Genomic DNA, 15,591 nt, shown 5'->3' with positions numbered 1-15,591 from the left:
AGGCAGATAAAAGCCAACTCTCAATTATCCATGCTGATGGAGAGAGGAGGGAAAGGGAGAGGTCAAATAGATTAAAGAAACTCATATATTATCCAAAAATATTTTGGCAAATACTTGTAAATTCTTCCACCAAACCTTTTCCAGGACAACTAACAAGTAGTAAAATGACTAATTAAAATTTTCACCTCCTCTCCCTTCCCACCCTCTGACTAGAGGTACTCCCAAGCAGCAAAATGGCTAAAGGGTGGGCAGTATTAGGAGGGGGAGGAGGGGAAGAGAAGGAAAGCAAGGGGCATGGTTAATTCATAAATGGAATAATGTGCCCCTGAATAATTGAGAGCTTCAATTTGGAAATAAATACAAGAAAAAGCCTGAAATAATAATAACCTATTTGCATACCTGTAACTTGGTCTTTCACCCAAATATAAGGATAAATTCATTCTTTAAAGGGGAAAAAAGGAAAAGGAGACTAAATAAATGTTATCCTTTAAGTATGAAACTGATGCATCAACTTACAACTAGTTGCCCCACAATACCTTTCCAATGCTTCTACAATACTAATTTGTTTCTAAGTGCCTCTGAATGCAAGCTAAGGTTTACTACTTTATTCTCTAGCACATAAATTTCCTATTACTAGTTCTCAAATTAGAATCTAGGCGCAGTTACCATTACTTCTAGAGCACCCCAATTCAAAAGCTTAGAGCAAATTAAAGAAGGAACACATTGACTAATATTTGAGTGTTTCAACCATGTTAGCCTAGCAACTAGATTACTAAACGTCTCTAATAGAAAATTCCCAAATTTCTACAGTGCATACCTACCACTGAAGAATCTCAAAATTCCAGAATAAACAGCTCAACCTTCAAACTACGTTGTTGAAAAGGTAGCACCCCATTTTATGTTAAGTAAAATGAGGGACAGTGAAGCACAAGATGAAGCTCTTTGGGGTCAATTCAAATATTGCCAATTGACTTAAATACAATGTTTAAGTTATCACATTATGGAAATGCACTGAATTTTTCCCTTTAGTTTTATTTAACATTAAAACATAAAAATAAAAAACAAATGAATTATACTATAACATATTTTATGAAATGTTTTATCATCTTGTACAAACATTTAAAGGCTACTTTCTGTTCCTTTGTATTCTTTAGGAGGCACTGTCTCCATACATACTCAATTAAGGCTTAATCCCTGCCCTCAATCCTCTACCACCCTCCACCCCTCCTCTTAAATAGTTATAATGATCAGAAAACAATTTGGTAAGAATCTTTAATCGTTTTTTTTTTTGGCTTTTTAAAAATAAATTAAGAGATGTTATATTCATATTTCTTAAAGACAGAACACAAATTTTACATTTTTTTCTGAATCTCAAAACACATGAAATAATGAGTCAGATATCAAAAAAGTTACAACGCCTATTTATAAGATAATAACATATCAAATACCATTACAAAGAACCTCTAAAGGGCTTTCAATTTTAGGGGTCACAATACTTTGTTACTGAACTTGGCCTCAAGTAAGTGAATCATCTGCTAAATTGTGGTGATTTTTAGTTAGACAGAGATTACATTGTAACAGGATTTGACCTGAGTACTTAAAGCTTGCCTAACCAAATGCAAAAAAAAACTCAACTGAATAAACAGTTAATATCACTTTTACTGCTATGATCAGGATCCCTGAGTATAGAGATATTGTTACTTAAAAGACTCAGGAATCTGCTACACAATAGGAAGACTGTTTCAAAACTGTGTTATACTATGTCATAAAAAATCAGGGATGGTACGACTAATGGCTTACTTATGTGCAATTGTTGTTAACCGTTCATCGTTTACTGCTCTCCGAACTTCAGCACGGTGGCGTTCTGTTGAGATGCTATGAAGAAAAATAGCCATTATAGAACTCTGCCAAGCAGGCAGCTCTTTCTATACTTTCATTAATGTTTAAGTCAACATTTTTGGGGGGAGAAAGGGGACAAGATTGCTTTGTGAAAAGATATAGACAGGAGTCTAATATATATATCTTCAAATGCTTTAACATCTTAGAAAAGGATTCATACTAATTCTGTGTAACTGAAGAAATATTTAGTTGCAAATTAGAAATCATAAGAAGACAAATTCAGCCTGATATCAAGGTATTACTTCCAAATCTCAGAAATGTCAGACCATGGGTAAGATTAGCAGAGCTTCCTGCTATCTAAACATGCAAACAGATGCTGAATGGCTTCCTAATTGTGACTGCTGAGAAGAGGATTTTGTCACTTACCAGAAAGTTTTCTAAGGTCTTTTCTAAGGCTTAGGAGTCTATAATTTAATGTTCAATGAATATAATAAACAAATGGAGTGGCAAGATAATCTGTTTCCCATGGCTATATGCTATACAACTTAACCCCAGGGTAATATTCCTTTATTATTCAATACTTTAGCTGCATATCTTCTACATTACGTTACCAATGGTAAAAATGTGCTTATATTAATCCTGATTAAACACATGTAAAGTTAATAATAGTAAACAACTTTTTAAAAGGTTATACCCATTCCATTCATAAATACTCAATAAAATGAATACCACTCTTCAAATTGTATTCCATACTATTTAAGCTAAATCTCTAATATGGACCAAAACAGAATTAAGAGGCTACAAAACAGAATTTATGAGAAATATAAACAACAAACAAATACAAATTGTTAACTATGAAGACAGTAAGATTGAGAATTTGGCTTAATAACATCCCTATATTAATGTTAAGTAACAGGAAGAGCCTCTTCCATATTTTCACTTAAAAAAGACTATGTTTAAGGCCATGACCACATAATCACTACCCATTTATGTAAATTAAGGCATCTTCCTCACATCACCTCTTCCCTCCAACAAATGCCACTCTAGATCATCATATCCAGTTCCTGCTCTTCTTTCCTTCACCTATGTCAAAAGCACCTCCCTTACCCAGGTGGGCTAAAAGTAAGATAAACTGCCTTCAAGTCTTTCTGAAGAGTTTGCACGCTCTTCATTCTGGATTATATTCATTCTGGATTACACAATAAATGGTAAATTATACAATTTTCTGTAACAGAGCACACAACTGGGATGGAGTCTCTTAGCACCAACAATTTGAACACCTCTGTTCTTCAACTTAATTTGACAGTTACTTAATTTGAGAGTGATAAGTAATAAAATCCCCCAAAATGAAATTTCTAGAGTCTCACAAACATTTACAATAATTTACCTAAGAACTTTTGATAGTTCTCCAAGAAGATCTTTCTTTTCCTTGGTGAGATCCCCCTGTGCCCGAAGTGCACTGATAACTCCAGCATATGCCTCCAATTCTAAAAGAAGAAAATTATTTTATCAAGATAGGCCTTTAATATTTTAATACTATGGCTATGTATAGTGAAACTTCAGGGCAAAAAAAAACTAAAAATAATTAAATACAAATATTGTTTTAAATTCCTTTCAAAAATTTTATCTAATAACATTAAAATGTGACTTTTATAATTTTATATTTTGTTTTTCATTGCCTCACAGAAGTCATGTATATAAAATGTTTAGGTAGAAAAATCTAACAGTAGATATTTTGTTTCACACATTGTCACTAAAAAACATATAACACAAATGATACCAACAACTGGGAATAGGCACCAACTGATGTAACAAGGCTGAGATGTTTTCAGCATTACTAAAAGGTATCTTCATTAATCAACTCTTAAAATAATTCCTTAGGCTTGCCTAAGAATTCAAACTATATTCTACCTCCCTCCTGTGTAATTGAAAGTACTGTAAATAGTATGCAATGGAAAAAATATTGGAACAAAATATTCTGACTCCAGCACTGCCACTTATTAGTTATGTGACATTCAGCAAGTCTTTTCTCATCTCTAAACCTGTTTCCTTACCTAGAAGGGACTTTGTAGGTACCCTCCAGAAGCAAGATCCTCTGCATCTATAAAAACTATCATCAAAATGACTAATTGGGAAACATAAACATGAAATGATCTTGCAGCAACTAGGACATAATATACTGAATCCTAATACTAGACATCTTCATTTCACTCTCTCCACAGAATTAACCATTAAGAAATAAAACTGTCAGGCCAGGTGCAGTGGCTCATGCCTGTAATCCTAGCACTTTGGGAAGCCGAGACAGGCAGATCACCTGAGGTTGGGAGTTCGAGACCAGACTGACCAACATGGAGAAACCCCATCTCTACTAAAAATACAAACTTAGCTGGGCATGGTGGTGGGCGCCTGTCATCCTGGCTACTTGGGAAGCTGAGACAGAAGAATCGCTTGAACCCAGGAGGCAGAGGTTGCAGTGAACCGAGGTGGCACCACTGCACTCCAGCCTGGGCGACAGAGAGAGTCCGTCTCAAAAAAAAAAAAAAAAAGAGAGAAAGAAAGAAAACTGTCAGTCTCCAGGACTCGTTAAAAAATAAAACCAAAAGTCCCCAGTGGCCTCCAATGAACTATACATGCTCTCAGTGTCGCCTTTGTGTACTACCCTTGTGTAGTACCCTCCCACATTGACTCCAGTCTTGGCATATGACTTGCTTTGGCCAAGGGAACAACAGCAAACATGATGCAAACAGAAGCTTGCTAAGTACTTGCACACAGAGCCTTGCTCTTTAGGAACCAACTTTGAGATCACCAAGCTGTGAAGAAGCCCAGAATGAAAAGCCACATGAAGAGAGAGTCCAGCTACCTCAGCTGAGCCTAGTCCCCATATAAGCTACCACTGAATACCAGAAAGGACTCAGACAAGGCCAGCAACCCACAGAAAGGCAAGAAATAATAAAACAGTTGTTTTAAACCATTAACTATGAAATAGATATATCTGAGTAAACCAAGAATGGAGGGAAATAAATGTCCAAACTAGAGTTGTTTTCATAGTCAAGTTATGAGTATTTGCTATTTGCCAATACCTGACACACAAGAGAAACTCAAAAAATGTGAGCCAAATAATGAAGAAGTGCCCACAGAATAAGTACTACACCAATAATAAACTAATAGTCGCATTCAGTTGATATTATTCACAGTTCTGTCAAAAATAAGCTTTATATAGAAGACTGGGCTGGGCTGCCTACCTTAAATATTTTTACATTAAATAGAAATGTCTGGCCAGGTCCAGGCACGGTGGCTTACACCTGTCATCCCAGCACTTTGGGAGGCCAAGGTGGGCAGATTGCTTGAGTCCAAGAGTTCGAGACCAGTCTGGGCAACATGGCAAAACTCTGGCTGTACAAAAAAAATACAAAAAATTAGCTGGGTGTGGTGGTACACACCTGTAGTTCCAGCCTCTCAGGAGGCTGACGTGGGAGGATCACTTGAGCCCAGGAAGTCAAGGATGCAGTGAGCTGTGATCATGCCACCACACTCCAGCCTGGGCAACTGAGCGAGATCCTGTCTTAAAAAAAAAAAAAAAAATCTGGCCAGGCACCATGGCTCACACCTGTAATCCCAGCTCTTTGGGAGGCCGAGGCAGGAGGATTGCTTGAGCTCAGGAGTTCAACACCAGCCTGGGCAACATGGCAAGACCCCATCCCTACAAAAAATTTAAAAATCAGCTGGGGGTGGTAGTGCATGCCTGTGGTCCCAGCTACTCAGGAGGCTGAGGTAGGAGGATCACTTGAGCCTGGGAGGTTGAGGATGTGGTGAGCCATGTTCATGCCACTGTACTTCAGCCTGGGTGACAGAGTAAGACCCTGTCTCAGAAGGAAAAAAAAAAAGGAATGTCTGGTCCAACCAAATGACCCTAAGTTTAAACATCCTGCATGTTCAACCTGTGTTGGATACTATGTAGACATTTCAATGTGGTGGTCACTCTTGAAGGACAAAGCTCTGCTGCTCAGAGTAGTGAAGGAAATACTTAGTTTCAGGAAACATGTTTCAGCTTTTATCGGACCCAGAATAGAGTCCAGAAAAAGCACTAGGGATAACCAAGAATGCAGTATACTCTAAATGTTTATGCCTTCCCCCATTTATGAAATATTTTATTCAACAGATCAGTATTGAGTCCCATTATATATACCAAATGGTGCGCTAATCCTGCCCTCAGGGAGTTAAGTGCAGAGGAGAAATACATCATCTAGCGTAGAAGCAGAAGCTTTAATCAGAAAGAGAATTGTGTGCCAGGCAGGCAGGGAAAAAAAAAAAAAAGCAAATGTACAAAAGAAATAGAGTAAAAGAACAGATAATGTTTCATATTATTCCAGTAACTTCCAGTAACAGTCAGTAACTATGTTTGAGAGTTTTACACTAAGGGCAGTAAAAATATGTCTGTACTTGGATAGTCCCTAACTCAAACCAAACTACTAATTGAACATTACTGCTACAAGGTATCATGGAGAATATTTCTAGGAACAAAACAAAATCCCTATCCTCAAGGTGATTAAAATCCAACAAGGCACCTAAGAAATATATCCAAATAACTATTTTAAAGATTTTAGTTCACACATGGAAGAGAATAGAGAACGGTAAAAATGGAAAAGTAGTTTGTGGCCAGACTGAGAAAAGCCTCTATTTCCAGTCTAAAATGTTTTTATTTGATAGGACTCAGTAATTGATTGATTGTGGGAAGTAATGACAGAAGGCAGTCAGATTTTGCAGCCTGCAAAATGTTTAGGAGAATGGCAATGCCATAAAAAGAAATGAAGAGGTCAAAGTGAGGGAATAGTTTGAGAAAAATGAAAAAGAAGTTCACACTTGCGACCTGTGGAATTTATGATGATCAAGACATTACTTCAGAGAAAATAAAATTAACTAAAGAAATACAACAAATATTTCTGACATTTCAAGTCTAAGAAGTCATGTACAAAATCAAGAGATGGCAACCTCACACACACAAAACTGGGACTCTGAACACAGTTACCACAGCTATAGAATCCACATCACTTCCTCCTCTTCACAAGAAATTCACTCATTGTAAAGAACCCTATTAGCTTCCCAACCTCCTTCACATTTGTTGATGTCCATTTTGATGGGTATCCTTAGATCCTCACATACCTCAAATTTAGTTGAATTTCTGGTATTATTTTTCAAGCAATTCTATCACAGTGTTAATATAAAAGTAGAATAAAATAACAAACACATATGAACATTCCAAAAACGAAAGATTTGCCAAACCATTTATATAAAGCCCTCAATTTGGTCCATTAAATCAGCCATTCAAATACACTATAGTCCATAAAGCCCCGTGTTGGAGCTACAGCTCAGGAATGATCACAAAAATAGGGAAGGGGAGAGGCAAGACAGAGAGAAGGAAGCATTTATCTAGCACTGACACATTCAGTATATATAAAGAAATTCTCTATCCCAATTTCTTTATATGTATGTAAAATCTAAGTATTTAACATCTTATATTAAAATGATTTATAACTATTTTTTAAAGGATACAGCTAATTTTTAAAAACTGTATGTACCTTTTCTAAACTTTGGACCTAGAGTTAGCATGTGAAGACAATTCAAAGGTTTCATTGTTATGATAATAAGCCAACGGGTGGGGAGGAAGTCTTTGGCAAATCACTATCAAAGCTCACCTCCCAAAATGAGGGGTCAATGAAGATGATATTACCATACAAGATGACTGTTTTCTTTTATATAGAAGCACTCTGCAGCAACATTACCCACACAGCTCTGACTAAAATTAGGAATAAATTTAGACTTAAAGGTTACCATTTTTATATTTAAACATAATCTCTCAATTCAAAGGCCCCCAAGCCCAGAAACCCCAATTCAATCTACTGTCTTTGTGATATGTTCTGCAATTTCAGCTATCAAATAAATATGAGTCCAACTTTATAATCGGCAACTAACAAGTTATATTAATTGTATGCAAGTGTAGAAAACTATCTTCAGATTAGGACTAAAAGTTTGGTTAAAAAAAAAAAAGATTGACATCCCCCACACCCTCTCCAAAAACAACTCTCTTAGACTTGCTTTAAAAGATGCTGCTAAAAAGTGATTTGAAATCCTCATAGTGGCCTTGGGTGGAATTAAAAGGACAGGCAGGGCCAGAGCAGCTATGATTCTATCTGATTTACAAAGAAAAATTCCCAACAAAGATTTACTATGACGGGCCCTTTATGTATACTGTTAACACACGTAACAAACTAATGAGGCAGATAGTGTTATCCTCTTTTTTTTTGTTTTAACAAAACTATTAACAAATTTAGGAAGAATAAATAACTTGTCCTTGGTCACATGGGTCATTTGTAATAATACCAAGACCCCAGGTCTGTCTAAATTCAAGACCTATACTTTTCCTTTAAAATCACAGATATCTAAATAATGCATATCCACTGCCAAAACATTTAATCTTCTTTTTCAAATTATTTTTTTCAATTATTTCATTTATTGTGCTAGCCAGAGACTACAGTGGTAAATAAGACAAGGTCTTCATAGTCTAAGGCAGCATTTCTCAACCAAAGATCCTCATTTGAACTACAGAACACAAAATGATTTGAGTAATAACTCTTTTTCTCAATTTTCCCAAGGAAAGTAATAATTAATAGCACTCTAGATGCACAGGGCGAAGTTAGTTCTTCACATACAATGGATACCTTAGCATTAGGGTTTAATTCTTTCCCTCAATGCTGGTTGAGAAAGGCTGCTGTAAGGGAAAAGAAGCACTAAATAATAAATTACAAGCATAAAATGTGTTTTATTATTGATAGTAAAATATAATTTGAAAAAGTGAGCATAGCTTACATCAACTTAGAATTCAGAAATAGTATGTAATTGACACATACAATCATGAAGGTTAAGAGTATGTTAAAGTGAGACTGAAAGCATACTCCCTGGTTCAAATACTGACTCCATGTCTATCACCATTACCTTGGCTTCTAAGCTTCATCTGTAAAATGGAGACGAGACAAAACAAACAAACAAAAAACACCTACCTTTTAGGCTTTCAAAGGACAAAGCTAATTCTTAAAATATTTAAATTAGATGTTGTATAAAAAAGACTCAGAATAGCCAAGTAGCCCTCAATAAATCTTAGCTACTAGTATTATTACAATTCACACACCTACTATTTACAAAGCACTATGTTAGGCACTGAGGGAAACAACAATGAGTAAGATGGGAACTGTATCTCCAAAGAATTTCTGATGTAGCGTGAGATATGACATCCATGCAAACAGCTATGACCTAGGCAGAAAGGGAAAAAAGGTATCAGAGAGAGGTAAAAAACAAACAATGAACGTCATACCCAATTTTCGAAGAATCCTTTTGCATTCATCCCTGCTGAGATCCAGAAGGGTTGGCCACACAACAGGCATTGCTGCTTCTGTTTGGTAGCCCCAAAGAGCTTGTCCTCCCTACCAGAACAAAAAAAAAAAGTCAAATTACCAAAGTACCAAAGTACATTCAAGGGGCCACTCACCTGGAGATCCAGTCACAGGCTAAGAAGTAAACCAAAAAGATATTACTATTTTACAATCCTTTCTCACCACCACACTTTCCAACTTTTGAGAAATCAAGAATTAAGTCATTTGAACTATCACAGTGGAACGAACACAGGCTTTAGAGCCAGACACCTCTAGGTTTCTAGTCCCAACTTTTCAACTTACTGGTTGAGCCTAAGCTTTACACATCTATAAAACAGAGGTAATACCACCCAGTTTGTTACGCGTATTAAAGAACACTATATGTAAAGTTCTTTCATAGTGGCTGGCATTTCATTTAATAAACAGGTGGTACTACCAACCTGGGGCAAGTTGACTCCTGTCAGCTTCCTCATTTATGAATTACATGAGATAAAATTTGTAAAGCTCCTAGCAAGTTAAAGAAACTTAATAAATAACTCTCTCCTCGTGCTCGCTTCGGCAACACATATACTAAAATTGGAACGATACATACATATATATATATATACACATATATATACATATATACACACACACATATATATATATACTCTCTCAAGTCTTAATGGAATATGAATTTTGATCCTGTAGTTATTAAACAGCCATTTACCAACAGTTGAGCTGCCAGGAACTTACTTAGAACTGGGAATTTCCTAGTGCAAAAGACAAAAAGACACGGCTCTGGGGGCACGCGCAATACCTGCTTAGCACAGAGTAGAACCGCTCTAAGTATTTGCTAAATGGGTAAGTGAATGGTTGACGCGACTGAGCAAAACGAATGGATGAATGAATGAATGAACGAGCTCACTGTCTAGCCTAGAAGTCAGACACCGAACCGAAATAACTGCTATATCCCGTTCCAGGCGCTGGGGCTGCTAACTCCAACTCTGTGTCCCGAGGTGAGCCCCCCTCCCCCTACTTCCCATAGTCCTCTCAGCTCAGAACCAACCCAAGGCAAGAAGAACTGGACTGCGCGCCCCAGCCGGCAGTATGACATAAAGAAAAGGGGTGGGGAGGAGGAAGAAGGGGCAGAGCCAAAGGAATCCTCTCCCTCCACAAGCCAGTCCCCGCCTCCCGACAGGATCTTGGAGGCGGCCGGCGACTGCTCGAACCGAGCACCACGTCACGGCATCCCGGCGCGTCCCAGCCAGGGGACCCCAGAGCGGGGCCGCAACGCATCGGAAACCCGGGCAGTAGTTCCGGAGCCCGCTCGGGGAACCGGGATCTTGTAGGATCCTTCCCCACTCAAGTGTCAAGGAGACAAGCCCGCCCCGCCCCCTCTCCAAACACGCACTCCCTAGCAGCACCACAACAAGAGCAGCCAGCCCAGGCTCCTCACCCGGGCCTCTCGGCGCCGGTCCCAATGTCAAGTCCACGACCCAAGCCCCTCTGGGCCAGTAGCTGCTGTCAGGGGTCCCGGCCGGCACCCGCGCCTCACTCCCTCCCCAGCGGAGAGGACAACCGAGAGAGAGTAAGCCAGCGGATACCCAGTCAGACGACCTGGACTCACCGGGAGTCTCCCAGAGCTAGACCCCCGGAGTCCCAGCACCAGGCCAGCCAGAGTCCCCCTGAGTCCACCCCGGGGAGCCCCACGATCCCGTTAGGAAACAACGGAGGATGGGGCTGGGAGCCCCAAGCCGGGCTCCGAATGCTTGGCCCGGCGCTCCTCTAGCCTGGCTGGCCTGCCAGCTCTTCCCAGGACCCTGCCTGAGAGTCACCCACCTGCCCGGCCTTTCGGGGCTCATCTAAAAGGCTCCTCCGCCAAGACTAGGGGACACCAGGAATTGGGTTTGTTTGCGGTGCCTCTGAAGGGGCAAGATGGCGACAGGTAACAGGGCGCAGGCGCAGCCGCGCGCGGCCAGTCGGGAGGTGTAGTTCGCCTTTCCCGCCTTTCGGAGAACAAACACCAAAAGGCCTCCATTCATCTTGTCCTTCTTTTCCTCCGCGTTATGAAAGAAAAGGACAGACATCGCGGAGGGTGCTGGGAGTTGTGGTCCGAATCCAAACTCCAACCTCTTTCGCTCCAGGTTTGCTGTCGTACGCGCAAGGAAGGCCGGGATTGTAGTTCCCTTGGTTTCTCCTGCATACCCTCCTGTCTCTGGCTTCGCGCGCCTCTCCTGGGCTGCCGTCTCCCAGCCAATCGGCTGCGCTCTCTGCTACGTGTGGCGTCACCCGTAGCGGCCAAGATGGCGCTAGCGGCTGGAGCAGGGGCTCTGCTGTGACCTTTACGGTAGTGAGGTTAGGGACGATGGGAGAGCAGCTTTGTTCCTGAAGTGCCGTCGAGGATTAGGATCGAGTTTCTTCGATCGTGAGGGCAATTATTAGCGGCCTCTAGCCCCCCAGATGGCATCTTGAGGAGAGAGAATCCACGCTACGAGAACTAACATAGTGGACATCGCAGTTGTCCGTAGCCGATTTGCGGGTTACGGAGTTGTTGCAAGTAGAGAAGGGGAAATCCGAGCGTTCTCGCGTTGGATTTCCTCCACGTGTTAAATGGGAATGGTAGTGATATCTCGTGCTATCTCTGTCAAGGGCAAGAAGGAGAAAGAATTTATTTGAGGCCCTACGACGTGGTAGGTTCACCCTCAGCCTTTGTTCTTATTTCATCTTATTTGTGGAGAAGGTCTTTTCGTTCCTATTTTACAGGTGAGAAAAGGGGCCCAATATATAGTTATTTGCGGCCATAAAATAGAAGCCAGTTGCCTGATACTGAAGATTCAATGAAATCTTGTGATTGACTTCCCTCTTTAAATTTTGTACTTTGGGTAACATCGGATCCGGTAGAAACGCTCGTCAGAAAGAGTTTTTAATATGCATTCTACAATTTCCAGACATAGTTTCCTTCTTGAAAAATTGGGTTAATACTACCCTATAGGGATCTTGTGATGCACCACGTAAACGTTGTAAGTTGTGAACCACTATACAAACGTATGAGACTCTTCATGTTCTTGAGTGGAACTGTAGGTTAGGAAGAGAAGGTAAATAACAGCATTTAAGTTTCCTACTACTATTTGCCCATTAGCTAAAAATACCCTCCGAGGTCTAGGAAAGTCACTGTTGTTGAAACCCAACCTACACCTTCAGAAAATCGTAAAGTGGAACATATTAATCACCAGGCCCTCCCTCCGCTGTCTCCCTGACCTTCCTATGCATCCAGTTGCTTAAGAACTCTTGGAAAGATAGTAAGTGAAATCTTCATAGAGGATTTTTGTACTTTAACATATATTATTTGATTTGAGCCTCGCAACATTTCAGCGTGACAGGTACGATTAAGGTCATTCATACTATGAATGAGAAAAACATAGATGTTCCAAGGACTCACCAAATTTCACGGAGCTAGGAATTGGAAGAGAGCTAGGCTTTGTAATCCCAGGTCTTCTGACCTCCAAATGTCCTTTCCTCTACAGTGAATGTCAAAATGACAATGAATGTCTACTCCTCTACAATGGAGTACAAATTGAAAGACAAGGGGCTTATAAAACTGACTCTGACCTTAAGAAGTAGCATATGAGTGATGAATTATTATAGTCAATCCTTGTGCTTACTAAGTGCCACATACTGGTCTAAGCATTTTACATAGTAATTCAGTCCTTAGAACAACTTTATGAGGTGGAAACTTTTATTATCTCTAATTACAAAGGAGGCAACTAAAGTCTAGGAAAGAAGCAAAATAGCTTGCCTAAAGTCACACATAAGTAAATGGTGGCTCACGCCTGTAAACCCAGCACTTTGGGAGGCTGAGGCAAGTGGATCATTTGAGGTCAGGAGTTCAAGACCAGCCTGGCCAACATGGTGAAAGCCCACCTCTACTAAAAATACAAAAATTAGCTGGGCATGGTGGCATGTGCCTGTAATCCCAGCTACTCGGGAGGCTGAGACAGGAGAATTGCTTGAACCAGGGAGGTGGAGGTTGCAGTGAGCCAAGATCGCTCTACTGCATTCCAGCGTGGGCCACAGAGCAAGACTCCATCTTAAAAAAAAAAAAAAAAAAAAAGCTAAAGCTGGGATTTAAACCTGATTATGTTGGCTCCAGAGCCTATGCTCCAGACCAGTGGTTCTAAACTTTAATGGTCAATAGGAACCGCTTGAGGATCTTGTTAAAACGCAAATATTGGTAGTATAGATATCAGGTAAGGCCTGGATCCTATAGTCCTAACAGGCCCCCAGGTGAAGTTGATGGTGCTGGTCATTACATACTACAGTTCACATCTTCCCTTTTCTCCTAACCGTATTTATTTTGCAGTCAGAAACTACCTTTCCCATGCTGCCTGTGACTGCTTTATAGTCTCAAATGTTCCCAACATGCTCTTCCTTAAGGATTAGACTCAAACTTTTTCCTCAAAAAGCTTATCCTGCCCCTGTCTTTCCCTCTAGAATAAGACAGACATCCCTGCCTCTGCTCCCCTACCACTTAGTGTACACCTTGTTACAGAGCTCAGAACACTGAATTATGGCCATTTATTTGAAAATCTTCCTGGCCGGGCATGGTGGCTCATGCCTGTATTCCCAGTACTTTGGGAGGCCGAGGTGGGCTGATCACTTGAGGTCAGGAGTTCAAGACCAGCTTGGCCAACATGGTGAAATCCCGTCTATACTAAAAATAGAAAAATTAGCCGGTCATGGTGTTGTGCATCTGTAGTCCTAGGTACTCTACTCGAGAGGCTGAGGCAGGAGAATCTCTTGAACCCAGGAGGTAGAGGTTGCAGTGAGCTGAGATTGCACCACTGCACTTCAGCCTGGGCAACAGAGCAAGACCCTGTCTCAAAAAAAAAGAAAAGAAAATCTTCCTGACTGGACAACGAGCTCTTTGAGGAGAGGAACCAATCAGGTCTGTGTACTGTAGAGCCTAGCATATAATAAGAATAATAGCTAATACTTACATAGGACTTTCTGTATTCCAGATCACGTTATACACATTAACTTGTTTAATCTCTACTATAACCTTACAGATACACTTTTATCCCCATTTTATGAAGAAACTAAGGCATAGAGAGGTTAAATAGCTGGCCCAAGGTAACAAGCTTGTAAGTAACAGAGCCATGATTTTAAATAAAAGCACTTTGGCTCCAGGAAATGTGTGGTGAATAAAATGAGAGCCACTCTACACTCAACCAAAGAAGGAAAACTGAGACTTGCTGTCCTATTAGACATGATTATAACTACCTCTAGTCTGGGAAAATACACAGAAATCTGTTCCCCTGGCCAGGTGCGGTGGCTCACGCCTGTAATCCCAACACTTTGGGAGGCCGAGGCAGGCGGATCATCTGAGATCGAGAGTTCGAGACCAGCTTGACCAACATGGAGAAACCCCGTCTCTACTAAAAGTACAAAATTAGCCAGGCATGGTGGCACATGCCCGTAATCCCAGCTACTCGGGAGGCTGAGGCAGGAGAGTAGCTTGAGCCCAGGAGGCGGAGGTTGTGGTGAGCCGAGATCGCGCCATTGCACAGCCTGGGCAACGAGCAAAACTCCATCTCAAAAAAATAAATAAAAATTTTTTTAAAAAAGAAATCTGTTCCCCTTTGCTGGATTTACTTTTTTTCCTTTCTGTCCTGGACCCCATGGTTATTTATTTCAAATTCAGTCTCAATCAGTACTTTCAAGTTTATTCAACCATCTCTGTCTTTCCATCGACCCCGAAATAGTCCTCAACCTGTGATCAGTTTCCCATCTTTCCTCATGTTTGATATAGCTGTTAGTTAACTCTTAGTGCATAAGAAAAATTATCCCAAACTTTAGTGACTTAAAACAAGAATAATTTTTTAAAATTTTATACAGTTTTTGCATTTTCTATTGGAATCGAGTGGCTTAGCTGGGTGGTTCTGGCTTGGGGTCTCCCAAGCAGTTGCAGCTATCTGAAGGCTGACTGGGGCTGGAGGATCAGCTTCCAAGGTACCTCACTCACATTGGTTGGAAAGTCAGCAAGGAAAGAGGCCTCAGTTTCTCACTATGTAGACCTCCCTATAAGGCTGCTTGAGCATCTTTGGGATATAGTAACTGGATTGCCCCAGAGCAAGTGATCCAAGAGTGTTACAGAAGCTATAATGTTGCAATATGTATACAGAGAGATTTAGATATAAAATCAGATTTTATATATGTTTGTATAAATGTATATAAAATTCACGTACTCTGAAGGTGAATTTGTACAAAGCAGTAAAGCTAGAACAACTGGTGGGAATAAGTTGAAATAATACTGCGTAGCGTTTATTACAGACCCATTATGAAAAGA

The 15,591-nt window shown here is 40.3% G+C and overlaps 1 protein-coding gene and 1 long non-coding RNA gene across 19 annotated transcripts in view; one reads left to right on the top strand and one right to left on the bottom strand.

Annotated features, from left to right (window-relative positions):
* EMSY (EMSY transcriptional repressor, BRCA2 interacting) overlaps positions 1–11,481 on the bottom strand; it is a 108,694-nt gene extending 97,213 nt beyond the window's left edge. For 8 of the 18 annotated variants that reach the window (XM_034933403.3, XM_055094706.2, XM_063608221.1 and 5 more), the window contains exons 1-4: positions 11,085–11,439; positions 9,206–9,314; positions 3,227–3,326; positions 1,801–1,875 (exon numbers count right to left, since the gene is read on the bottom strand). In XM_034933403.3, coding sequence (XP_034789294.1) covers positions 1,801–1,875; positions 3,227–3,326; positions 9,206–9,275 — 245 coding nt within the window. In that variant the 5' untranslated portion in view covers positions 9,276–9,314; positions 11,085–11,439. Of the gene's footprint in view, positions 1–399; positions 442–1,800; positions 1,876–3,226; positions 3,327–9,205; positions 9,315–11,084 lie in introns of all 18 variants that reach the window. The other 10 variants (XM_034933402.3, XM_063608224.1, XM_055094704.2 and 7 more) reach the window with 5 other exon arrangements.
* A 50-nt stretch (positions 11,482–11,531) lies between these two features.
* On the top strand, positions 11,532–14,873 carry LOC134731200 (uncharacterized). The gene is made up of 2 exons (XR_010113371.1): positions 11,532–11,935; positions 14,569–14,873. It is a non-coding gene; the product is annotated as an uncharacterized LOC134731200 (long non-coding RNA).
* The last annotated feature ends 718 nt before the right edge of the window (positions 14,874–15,591 follow it).

Source organism: Pan paniscus, chromosome 9 (genome assembly GCF_029289425.2).
Source record: "Pan paniscus chromosome 9, NHGRI_mPanPan1-v2.0_pri, whole genome shotgun sequence".
In the NCBI taxonomy this organism is placed as follows: domain Eukaryota; kingdom Metazoa; phylum Chordata; class Mammalia; order Primates; family Hominidae; genus Pan; species Pan paniscus.
The sequence above is the reverse complement of the archived record's forward strand: the minus strand, read 5'-3'. Positions and strand labels throughout refer to the sequence as shown.